Source organism: Ascaphus truei, chromosome 4 (genome assembly GCF_040206685.1).
Source record: "Ascaphus truei isolate aAscTru1 chromosome 4, aAscTru1.hap1, whole genome shotgun sequence".
NCBI classification, from domain to species: domain Eukaryota; kingdom Metazoa; phylum Chordata; class Amphibia; order Anura; family Ascaphidae; genus Ascaphus; species Ascaphus truei.
In genome coordinates this window covers 246,796,049-246,809,192 of record NC_134486.1, presented here as the reverse complement: position 1 = coordinate 246,809,192, position 13,144 = coordinate 246,796,049, and the positions used below count along the sequence as shown (strand labels likewise).

Sequence of the window (13,144 nt, the reverse complement as noted above, 5' to 3'; positions counted from 1 at the left end):
CTGCCGATTGATTAGTTCTCCCATGATCTATCAGTGAAGATCCTGCGTCCCAGGGCACCCAGTATGGCTGTCTGTTTCAAAAGAGGAAGTTCTGTGGCTTCCTACTGTGCATGTTTGCTATAGCAAAACAAGGAAGCGTAATACATTAAAAAATAATTATATTGGGCATAAATAGTGATTTTGTTTTAAAAAGGCTGTATTATTTAATACTACACACCTAATATTACAACAACACACATTATTTTCAATGTAATGCTGTATTAATGGGTGCACTTTCATTGCTGTGATTAATTTAGATTGGGTTAACTATCTCAGTTTTTACCATTTTTTTATTGACATTTAGTTGTTTAATAAAGGAGCTTGATTAATCAACAAATAATATAGTTGTTATAATATTTTAATATGCAGAGCCTGCCAAACTAACCAAGCCTGGCAAACTAACGACCACATCAAACAAACAAGGTATTTAATTTTCTACAATTATGTAACCTTTTCATACTGTATCTCTTATATAGTAAACTGTATGTTATAATCTATTTTGTTTACGTTAAAGAAATTTCACATTTAATGCAGCTTTACCTTTCATTGTAATGTTTTGGTAAAATTCTCTACTAGAGATTTCACATAACCTGAAGGTCGTCCTGTTATGTAAGACTGGTCAACTTTAATTGTGTTTTGGTTCTAACAAACATTCGTGTTTTGCCAAAATGTCATTTTTTTTTTCAACAAACTATGTAAAACATTTAAATTTAGAAGGAAAATGCTTAATTATTATAATCAGGCTGTGAAAATGGTAGAAATAAGTTTGAAATCATGAAAATAATAAGAAATCTTAAATAATATAACTGTAAAACGTTATTTTTTATTTTTACAAATAAGACGAGGAACACCTAGATATGGACACTTAGCCTGGTGTTGGGGTTTTACCTTTAATTCTAAATATTCTTTGACGTTTTACAGTTTTTTGGTTTTGTAATGTAAGGTTCTTGTAGGTTCTGACTACATATACCTGGATTTACCTATCTCAACCATTGTTACATTTTCATTGGTAGTAATTGAGAATATTAGGCATTGGCAATAGCAACTTTCTTGCTAGTAAGGCAACTGCTATGCCCGTATCATTCGATGCTCTGTATGTTAGGTAGAAATATACGTAGAATGGGACAGCAGATAAGAACTACTTCGCTCACCTCATTGTACGATTTTCCTACCTCCTCCCTTCTGTAAAACCTTAGACTCTATTTGTTCTTCACATTTATTTATTTTTTCTAGAACATGAAACATCCAAAGTAAAACCATCTACTGTAACACCACAGAAAGATAAAGGTGAACAATCAGCGCTGTAATTTATTATTTGTGTGCATAATATTTAAGTCTGACACGTATTTGAACGTCATCAGTACACAAAATAATAGCTATTGATTGTGCAAGACTTGATCAAGGACATGATGAAGGGGTGTGGAAATATAGAAGGGCAATACAAAAGTACAGTGATTAGACAATGTCATTATCAGTGTAAAATAATCTTTTTATGAGTCATTCTAAAAATTAGATGTTATAAACTTATACAAAACATCAACTGGGTAATGGAATATTGGACCATACAATATTTAGTTAGCAGTGTTATGCCTTAACAGACCATCTGTAAAATACATTTTGGTTCATTTTTATGGGCCGTAAAGTGTTCACTAGCACCGCAAGGATTGCATAGCACCACTTAGTAGATATGTGCCTGTGTACCATTGATGGCTGGTATTGCTGTCTCCTGCTGCACCTTTAATTTATTGTGAGTTCTTTGAGATTCATATCCTAACCTCTGATTTAACATACTTCTCCTATATTGACCAGGTATATATATGTTAGAAAAGAAAGGAGAGCCAAGCCAATTATTACTTATTTTTTTTAAAAATGCAGCAGTTCTGTAATTTACGGAAATACAATTATCTAACCTTCCGAATGATTCGTTCTCCTGTGATCAATCAGTTAAGTGCCTGCTTCCCAGGGCACCCAGTATGGCTGTCTGTTTCAAAAGAGGAAGTGCTGTGGCTTCCTACTGTACATGTTTGCTATAGCAACACAAGGAAGCTTAATACATTAAAAAAATAATTAAACTGGGCATAGTGATTTTTTTTCAAAAAGGCAGTATTTTTTAATACTACACACCTAATATTAAAAAACACACATTATTTTCAATGTAATGCTGTATTAATGGGTGCACTTTCATTGCTGTGATTAATTTAGATTGGGTTAACTATCTCAGTTTTTCCAATTTTTTTATTGATTTAATTGTTTATTAAAAGGAGCTTGATTAAGTAATCAACAGATAATATAGTTGTTATAATATTTTAATATACAGAGTCTACCAAACTAACCAAGCTTGGCAAACTAACGACAACTTCAGACAAACGAGGTATTTCATTTTCTACAATTATGTAACCTTTTCATACTGTATCTCTTATATAGTAAACTGTATATTAATAATCTGTTTTGTTTACGTTAAAGAATTAATACATTTAAGGTAGCTTTACCTTTCATTGTAATGTTTTGGTAAATTCTCTACTAGAGATTTTACACAACCTGAAGGTCGTCCTGTTAAGTAAGACTGGTCACCTTTAATTGAGTTTTGGTTATAGCAAATATTCGTGTTTTTCCAAAATGTTATTTTTTTTATTTTGTGTTTTGTGTTTTTACCAATTTATGTAAAACATCTAAAATGTAGAAGTAAAATGCTTAATTATCATAATCATTCTGTGAAAATGGTAGAAATAAGTTTCAAATCATGAAAATAATTAGAAATATTAAATAATATAACTGTAAAACGTGAATTTGTTTTTTTACAAATAAGGCGAGGAACACCTAGATATGGACACTTAGCCTGGTGTTGGGGTTTTACCTTTATTTCTAAATATTTTTTTACTTTTTTCTGTTTTTTGGTTTTGTAATGTAAGGTTCTTGTAGGTTCTGACTACATATACCTGGATTTACCTATCTCAACCATTGTTAAATTTTCATTGGTAGTAATTGAGAATATTAGACATTGGCAATAGCAACTTTCTTGCTAGTAAGGCAACTGCTATGCCCGTATCATTCGATGCTCTGTATGTTAGGTAGAAATATACGTAGAATGGGACAGCAGATAAGAACTACTTCGCTCACCTCATTGTACGATTTTCCTACCTCCTCCCTTCTGTAAAACCTTAGACTCTATTTGTTCTTCACATTTATTTATTTTTTCTAGAACATGAAACATCCAAAGTAAAACCATCTACTGTAACACCACAGAAAGATAAAGGTGAACAATCAGCGCTGTAATTTATTATTTGTGTGCATAATATTTAAGTCTGACACGTATTTGAACGTCATCAGTACACAAAATAATAGCTATTGATTGTGCAAGACTTGATCTAGGACATGATGAAGGGGTGTGGAAATATAGAAGGGCAATACAAAAGTACAGTGATTAGACAATGTCATTATCAGTGTAAAATAATCTTTTTATGAGTCATTCTAAAAATTAGATGTTATAAACTTATACAAAACATCAACTGGGTAATGGAATATTGGACCATACAATATTTAGTTAGCAGTGTTATGCCTTAACAGACCATCTGTAAGATACATTTTAGTTCATTTTTATGGGCCGTAAAGTGTTCACTAGCACCGCAAGGATTGCATAGCACCATTTAGTAGATATGTGCCTGTGTACCATTGATGGCTGGTATTGCTGTCTCCTGCTGCACCTTTAATTTATTGTGAGCTCTTTGAGATTCATATCCTAACCTCTGATTTAAAATACTTCTCCTATATTGACCAGGTATATATATGTTAGAAAATAAAGGAGAGCCAAGTCAATTATTACTTATTTTTTTAATAAATGCAGCAGTTCCGTAATTTACGGAAATACAATTATCTAAGATACCGATTGATTCGTTCTCCTGTGATCAATCAGTTAAGTGCCTGCTTCCCAGGGCACCCAGTATGGCTGTCTGTTTCAAAAGAGGAAGTGCTCTGGCTTCCTACTGTATGTTTGCTATAGCAACACAAGGAAGCTTAATACATTAAAAAAAAAATGAAATCGGGCATAAATAGTGATTTTGTTATAAAAAGGCAGTATTATCTAATACTACACACCTAATATTAAAACAACACTCATTATTTTCAATTTAATGCTGTATTAATGGGTGCACTTTCATTGCTGTGATTAATTTAGATTGGGTTAACTATCTCAGTTTTTACCATCTTTTTATTGACATTTAGTTGTTCATTAAAAGGAGCTTGATTAAGTAATCAACAGATAATATAGTTGTTATAATATTTTAATATGCAGAGCCTACCAAACTAACCAAGCCTGGCAAACTAACGACAACTTCAGACAAACAAGGTATTTCATTTTCTACAATTATGTAACCTTTAAATACTTATCTCTTATATAGTAAACTGTATATTAATAATCTGTTTTGTTTACGTTAAAGAAATTTCAAATTTAAGGCAGCTTTATCTTTCATTGTAATGTTTTGGTAACTTCTGTACTAGAGATTTCACATAACCTGAAGGTCGTCCTGTTACGTAAGACTGGTCCCCTTTAATTGTGTTTTGGTTCTAACAAATATTCGTGTTTTACTAAAACGTAATTTTTAGGTTTTTTTTTTTACCAAATTATGTAAAACATCTAAAATTTTGAAGGAAAATGCTTAATTATCATAGTCAGGCTGTGAAAATGGTATAAATAAGTTTCAAATCATGAAAATAATTAGAAATATTAAATAATATAACTGTAAAACGTTATTATTTTTTTAACAAATAAGACGAGGAACACCTAGATATGGACACTTAGCCTGGTGTTGGGGTTTTACCTTTAATTTTAAATATTCTTTGACGTTTTACTGTTTTTTGGTTTTGTAATGTAAGGTTCTTGTAGGTTCTGACTACACATACCTGGATTTACCTATCCAGGTACCATTGTTTTATTTTCATTGGTAGTAATTGGGAATATTAGGCATTAGCAATAGCAACTTTCTTGCTAGTAAGGCAACTGCTATGCCCGTATCATTCGATGCTCTGTATGTTAGGTAGAAATATACGTAGAATGGGACAGCAGATAAGAACTACTTCGCTCACCTCATTGTACAATTTTCCTACCTCCTCCCTTCTGTAAAACCATAGACTCATTTAGTTCTGCACATTTATTTATTTTTTCTAGAACATGAAACATCCAAAGTAAAACCATCTACTGTAACACCACAGAAAGATAAAGGTGAACAATCAGCGCTGTCATTTATTATTTGTGTGCATAATATTTAAGTCTGACACGTATTTGAACGTCATCAGTACACAAAATAATAGCTATTGATTGTGCAAGACTTGATCAAGGACATGATGAAGGGGTGTGGAAATATAGAAGGGCAATACAAAAGTACAGTGATTAGACAATGTCATTATCAGTGTAAAATAATCTTTTTATGAGTCATTCTAAAAATTAGATGTTAGAAACTTATACAAAACATCAACTGGGTAATGGAATATTGGACCATACAATATTTAGTTAGCAGTGTTATGCCTTAACAGACCATCTGTAAGATACATTTTAGTTCATTTTTATGGGCCGTAAAGTGTTCACTAGCACCGTAAGGATTGTATAGCACCACTTAGTAGATATGTGCCTGTGTGCCATTGATGGCTGGTATTGCTGTCTCCTGCTGCACCTTTAATTTATTGTGAGCTCTTTGAGATTCATATCCTAACCTCTGATTTAACATACTTCTCCTATATTGACCAGGTATATATATGTTAGAAAATAAAGGAGAGCCAAGCCAATTATTACTTATTTTTTTAATAAATGCAGCAGTTCCGTAATTTACGGAAATACAATTATCTAAGATGCCGATTGATTCGTTCTCCTGTGATCAATCAGTTAAGTGCCTGCTTCCCAGGGCACCCAGTATGGCTGTCTGTTTCAAAAGAGGAGGTGCTGTGGCTTCCTACTGTACATGTTTGCTATAGCAACACAAGGAAGCTTAATACATTAAAAAAAAAATTAAATCGGGCATAAATAGTGATTTTGTTATAAAAAGGCAGTATTATCTAATACTACACACCTAATATTAAAACAACACTCATTATTTTCAATTTAATGCTGTATTAATGGGTGCACTTTCATTGCTGTGATTAATTTAGATTGGGTTAACTATCTCAGTTTTTACCATCTTTTTATTGACATTTAGTTGTTCATTAAAAGGAGCTTGATTAAGTAATCAACAGATAATATAGTTGTTATAATATTTTAATATGCAGAGCCTACCAAACTAACCAAGCCTGGCAAACTAACGACAACTTCAGACAAACAAGGTATTTCATTTTCTACAATTATGTAATCTTTACATACTTATCTCTTATATAGTAAACTGTATATTAATAATCTGTTTTGTTTACGTTAAAGACATTTCACATTTAAGGCAGCTTTATCTTTCATTGTAATGTTTTGGTAACTTCTGTACTAGAGATTTCACATAACCTGAAGGTCGACCTGTTACGTAAGACTGGTCACCTTTAATTGTGTTTTGGTTCTAACAAATATTCGTGTTTTAACAAAACGTAATTTATTTTATTTTTTTTTACCAAATTATGTAAAACATCTAAAATTTGGAAGGAAAATGCTTAATTATCATAGTCAGGCTGTGAAAATGGTAGAAATAAGTTTCAAGTCATGAAAATAATTAGAAATATTAAATAATATAACTGTAAAACGTTATTATTTTTTTAACAAATAAGACGAGGAACACCTAGATATGGACACTTAGCCTGGTGTTGGGGTTTTACCTATAATTCTAAATATTCTTTGACGTTTTACTGTTTTTTGGTTTTGTAATGTAAGGTTCTTGTAGCTTCTGACTACACATACCTGGATTTACCTATCTCAACCATTGTTAAATTTTCATTGGTAGTAATTGAGAATATTAGACATTGGCAATAGCAACTTTCTTGCTAGTAAGGCAACTGCTATGCCCGTATCATTCGATGCTCTGTATGTTAGGTAGAAATATATGTAGAATGGGACAGCAGATAAGAACTACTTCGCTCACCTCATTGTACGATTTTCCTACCTCCTCCCTTCTGTAAAACATTAGACTCAATTAGTTCTTCACATTTATTTATTTTTTCTAGAACATGAAACATCCAAAGTAAAACCATCTACTGTAACACCACAGAAAGATAAAGGTGAACAATCAGCGCTGTAATTTATTATTTGTGTGCATAATATTTAGTCTGACACGTATTTGAACATCATCAGTACAAAAAATAATAGCTATTGATTGTGCAAGACTTGATCAAGGACATGATGAAGGGGTGTGGAAATATAGAAGGGCAATACAAAAGTACAGTGATTAGACAATGTCATTATCAGTGTAAAATAATCTTTTTATGAGTCATTCTAAAAATTAGATGTTAAAAACTTATACAAAACATCAACTGGGTAATGGAATATTGGACCATACAATATTTAGTTAGCAGTGTTATGCCTTAACAGACCATCTGTAAGATACATTTTGGTTCATTTTTATGGGCCGTAAAGTGTTCACTAGCACCGCAAGGATTGCATAGCACCACTTAGTAGATATGTGCCTGTGTACCATTGATGGCTGGTATTGCTGTCTCCTGCTGCGCCTTTAATTTATTGTGAGCTCTTTGAGATTCATATCCTAACCTCTGATTTAAAATACTTCTCCTATATTGACCATATATATATGTTAGAAAATAAAGGAGAGCAAAGCCAATTATTACTTATTTTTTTAATAAATGCAGCAGTTCCGTAATTTACGGAAATACAATTATCTAAGATACCGATTGATTCATTCTCCTGTGATCAATCAGTTAAGTGCCTGCTTCCCAGGGCACCCAGTATGGCTGTCTGTTTCAAAAGAGGAAGTGCTGTGGCTTCCTACTGTACATGTTTGCTATAGCAAGACAAGGAAGCTTAATACATTAAAAAAATAATTAAATCGGGCATAAATAGTGATTTTGTTATAAAAAGGCAGTATTATCTAATACTACACACCTAATATTAAAACAACACTCTTATTTTCAATTTAATGCTGTATTAATGGGTGTACTTTCATTGCTGTGATTAATTTAGATTTGGTTAACTATCTCAGTTTTTACCATTTTTTTATTGACATTTAGTTGTTCATTAAAAGGAGCTTGATTAAGTAATCAACAGATAATATAGTTGTTATAATATTTTAATATGCAGAGCCTACCAAACTAACCAAGCCTGGCAAACTAACGACAACTTCAGACAAACAAGGTATTTCATTTTCTACAATTATGTGACCTTTACATACTTATCTCTTATATAGTAAACTGTATATTAATAATCTGTTTCGTTTACGTTAAAGACATTTCACATTTAAGGCAGCTTTATCTTTCATTGTAATGTTTTGGTAACTTCTGTAGTAGAGATTTCACATAACCTGAAGGTCGACCTGTTACGTAAGACTGGTCACCTTTAATTGTGTATTGGTTCTAACAAATATTTGTGTTTTACCAAAACGTAATTTATTTTATTTTTTTTACCAAATTATGTAAAACATCTAAAATTTTGAAGGAAAATGCTTAATTATCATAGTCAGGCTGTGAAAATGGTAGAAATAAGTTTCAAGTCATGAAAATAATTAGAAATATTAAATAATATAACTGTAAAACGTTATTATTTTTTTTAACAAATAAGACGAGGAACACCTAGATATGGACACTTAGCCTGGTGTTGGGGTTTTACCTTTATTTCTAAATATTCTTTGACGTTTTACTGTTTTTTGGTTTTGTAATGTAAGGTTCTTGTAGCTTCTGACTACACATACCTGGATTTACCTATCTGAACCATTGTTAAATTTTCATTGGTAGTAAATGAGAATATTAGACATTGGCAATAGCAACTTTCTTGCTAGTAAGGCAACTGCTATGCCCGTATCATTCGATGCTCTGTATGTTAGGTAGAAATATATGTAGAATGGGACAGCAGATAAGAACTACTTTGCTCACCTCATTGTACTATTTTCCTACCTCCTCCCTTCTGTAAAACCTTAGACTCAATTAGTTCTTCACATTTATTTATTTTTTCTAGAACATGAAACATCCAAAGTAAAACCATCTACTGTAACACCACAGAAAGATAAAGGTGAACAATCAGCACTGTAATTTATTATTTGTGTGCATAATATTTAGTCTGACACGTATTTGAACATCATCAGTACAAAAAATAATAGCTATTGATTGTGCAAGACTTGATCAAGGACATGATGAAGGGGTGTGGAAATATAGAAGGGCAATACAAAAGTACAGTGATTAGACAATGTCATTATCAGTGTAAAATAATCTTTTTATGAGTCATTCTAAAAATTAGATGTTAAAAACTTATACAAAACATCAACTGGGTAATGGAATATTGGACCATACAATATTTAGTTAGCAGTGTTATGCCTTAACAGACCATCTGTAAGATACATTTTGGTTCATTTTTATGGGCCGTAAAGTGTTCACTAGCACCGCAAGGATTGCATAGCACCACTTAGTAGATATGTGCCTGTGTACCATTGATGGCTGGTATTGCTGTCTCCTGCTGCGCCTTTAATTTATTGTGAGCTCTTTGAGATTCATATCCTAACCTCTGATTTAAAATACTTCTCCTATATTGACCATATATATATGTTAGAAAATAAAGGAGAGCAAAGCCAATTATTACTTATTTTTTTAATAAATGCAGCAGTTCCGTAATTTACGGAAATACAATTATCTAAGATACCGATTGATTCATTCTCCTGTGATCAATCAGTTAAGTGCCTGCTTCCCAGGGCACCCAGTATGGCTGTCTGTTTCAAAAGAGGAAGTGCTGTGGCTTCCTACTGTACATGTTTGCTATAGCAAGACAAGGAAGCTTAATACATTAAAAAAATAATTAAATCGGGCATAAATAGTGATTTTGTTATAAAAAGGCAGTATTATCTAATACTACACACCTAATATTAAAACAACACTCTTATTTTCAATTTAATGCTGTATTAATGGGTGTACTTTCATTGCTGTGATTAATTTAGATTTGGTTAACTATCTCAGTTTTTACCATTTTTTTATTGACATTTAGTTGTTTATTAAAAGGAGCTTGATTAAGTAATCAACAGATAATATAGTTGTTATAATATTTTAATATGCAGAGCCTACCAAACTAACCAAGCCTGGCAAACTAACGACAACTTCAGACAAACAAGGTATTTCATTTTCTACAATTATGTGACCTTTACATACTTATCTCTTATATAGTAAACTGTATATTAATAATCTGTTTCGTTTACGTTAAAGACATTTCACATTTAAGGCAGCTTTATCTTTCATTGTAATGTTTTGGTAACTTCTGTAGTAGAGATTTCACATAACCTGAAGGTCGACCTGTTACGTAAGACTGGTCACCTTTAATTGTGTATTGGTTCTAACAAATATTTGTGTTTTACCAAAACGTAATTTATTTTATTTTTTTTACCAAATTATGTAAAACATCTAAAATTTTGAAGGAAAATGCTTAATTATCATAGTCAGGCTGTGAAAATGGTAGAAATAAGTTTCAAGTCATGAAAATAATTAGAAATATTAAATAATATAACTGTAAAACGTTATTATTTTTTTAACAAATAAGACGAGGAACACCTAGATATGGACACTTAGCCTGGTGTTGGGGTTTTACCTTTATTTCTAAATATTCTTTGACGTTTTACTGTTTTTTGGTTTTGTAATGTAAGGTTCTTGTAGCTTCTGACTACACATACCTGGATTTACCTATCTGAACCATTGTTAAATTTTCATTGGTAGTAATTGAGAATATTAGACATTGGCAATAGCAACTTTCTTGCTAGTAAGGCAACTGCTATGCCCGTATCATTCGATGCTCTGTATGTTAGGTAGAAATATATGTAGAATGGGACAGCAGATAAGAACTACTTTGCTCACCTCATTGTACTATTTTCCTACCTCCTCCCTTCTGTAAAACCTTAGACTCAATTAGTTCTTCACATTTATTTATTTTTTCTAGAACATGAAACATCCAAAGTAAAACCATCTACTGTAACACCACAGAAAGATAAAGGTGAACAATCAGCGCTGTCATTTATTATTTGTGTGCATAATATTTAAGTCTGACACGTATTTGAACATCATCAGAACCCAAAATAATAGCTATTGATTGTGCAAAACTTGATCAAGGACATGATGAAGGGGTGTAGAAATATAGAAGGGCAATACAAAAGTACAGTGATTAGACAATGTCATTATCAGTGTAAAATAATCTTTTTATGAGTCATTCTAAAAATTAGATGTTAAAAATTTATACAAAACATCAACTGGGTAATGGAATATTGGACCATACAATATTTAGTTAGCAGTGTTATGCCTTAACAGACCATCTGTAAGATACATTTTAGTTCATTTTTATGGGCCGTAAAGTGTTCACTAGCACCGCAAGGATTGCATAGCACCACTTAGTAGATATGTGCCTGTCTGCCATTGATGGCTGGTATTGCTGTCTCCTGCTGCACCTTTAGTTTATTGTGAGCTCTTTGAGATTCATATCCTAACCTCTGATTTAAAATACTTCTCCTATATTGACCATATATATATATGTTAGAAAATAAAGGAGAGCCAAGCCAATTATTACTTATTTTTTTAATAAATGCAGCAGTTCCGTAATTTACGGAAATACAATTATCTAAGATACCGATTGATTCGTTCTCCTGTGATCAATCAGTTAAGTGCCTGCTTCCCAGGGCACCCAGTATGGCTGTCTGTTTCAAAAGAGGAAGTGCTGTGGCTTCCTACTGTACATGTTTGCTATAGCAAGACAAGGAAGCTTAATACATTAAAAAAATAATTAAATCGGGCATAAATAGTGATTTTGTAAGAAAAAGGCAGTATTATCTAATACTACACACCTAATATTAAAACAACACTCTTATTTTCAATTTAATGCTGTATTAATGGGTGCACTTTCATTGCTGTGATTAATTTAGATTGGGTTAACTATCTCAGTTTTTCCAATTTTTTTATTGATTTAGTTGTTTATTAAAAGGAGCTTGATTAAGTAATCAACAGATAATATAGTTGTTATAATATTTTAATATGCAGAGCCTACCAAACTAACCAAGCCTGGCAAACTAACGACAACTTCAGACAAACAAGGTATTTCATTTTCTACAATTATGTAACCTTTACATACTTATCTCTTATATAGTAAACTGTATATTAATAATCTGTTTTGTTTACGTTAAAGAAATTTCACATTTAAGGCAGCTTTATCTTTCATTGTAATGTTTTGGTAACTTCTGTACTAGAGATTTCACATAACCTGAAGGTCGACCTGTTACGTAAGACTGGTCACCTTTAATTGTGTTTTGGTTCTAACAAATATTCGTGTTTTACTAAAACGTAATTTATTTTATTTTTTTTACCAAATTATGTAAAACATCTAAAATTTTGAAGGAAAATGCTTAATTATCATAGTCAGGCTGTGAAAATGGTAGAAATAAGTTTCAAGTCATGAAAATAATTAGAAATATTAAATAATATAACTGTAAAACGTTATTATTTTTTTAACAAATAAGACGAGGAACACCTAGATATGGACACTTAGCCTGGTGTTGGGGTTTTACCTTTAATTCTAAATATTCTTTGACGTTTTACTGTTTTTTGGTTTTGTAATGTAAGGTTCTTGTAGGTTCTGACTACACATACCTGGATTTACCTATCTGAACCATTGTTAAATTTTCATTGGTAGTAATTGAGAATATTAGACATTGGCAATAGCAACTTTCTTGCTAGTAAGGCAACTGCTATGCCCGTATCATTCGATGCTCTGTATGTTAGGTAGAAATATATGTAGAATGGGACAGCAGATAAGAACTACTTCGCTCACCTCATTGTACAATTTTCCTACCTCCTCCCTTCTGTAAAACCTTAGACTCAATTAGTTCTGCACATTTATTTATTTTTACTAGAACATGAAACATCCAAAGTAAAACCATCTACTGTAACACCACAGAAAGATAAAGGTGAACAATCAGCGCTGTCATTTATTATTTGTGTGCATAATATTTAAGTCTGACACGTA

General features: G+C 31.8%; 1 protein-coding gene across 50 annotated transcripts in view; it reads left to right on the top strand.

Annotated features, from left to right (window-relative positions):
- TRDN (triadin) overlaps nt 1-13,144 on the top strand; it is a 798,289-nt gene that overhangs the window by 473,528 nt on the left and 311,617 nt on the right. For 49 of the 50 annotated variants that reach the window (XM_075597200.1, XM_075597198.1, XM_075597218.1 and 46 more), the window contains 14 exons: nt 409-462; nt 1,273-1,326; nt 2,357-2,410; nt 3,239-3,292; nt 4,328-4,381; nt 5,201-5,254; nt 6,292-6,345; nt 7,162-7,215; nt 8,249-8,302; nt 9,119-9,172; nt 10,206-10,259; nt 11,075-11,128; nt 12,163-12,216; nt 13,032-13,085. In XM_075597200.1, the coding sequence (XP_075453315.1) occupies nt 409-462; nt 1,273-1,326; nt 2,357-2,410; nt 3,239-3,292; nt 4,328-4,381; nt 5,201-5,254; nt 6,292-6,345; nt 7,162-7,215; nt 8,249-8,302; nt 9,119-9,172; nt 10,206-10,259; nt 11,075-11,128; nt 12,163-12,216; nt 13,032-13,085 (756 nt within the window). The remainder of the gene's footprint in view (nt 1-408; nt 463-1,272; nt 1,327-2,356; nt 2,411-3,238; nt 3,293-4,327; nt 4,382-5,200; nt 5,255-6,291; nt 6,346-7,161; nt 7,216-8,248; nt 8,303-9,118; nt 9,173-10,205; nt 10,260-11,074; nt 11,129-12,162; nt 12,217-13,031; nt 13,086-13,144) is intronic. The other variant, XM_075597210.1, reaches the window with a different exon arrangement.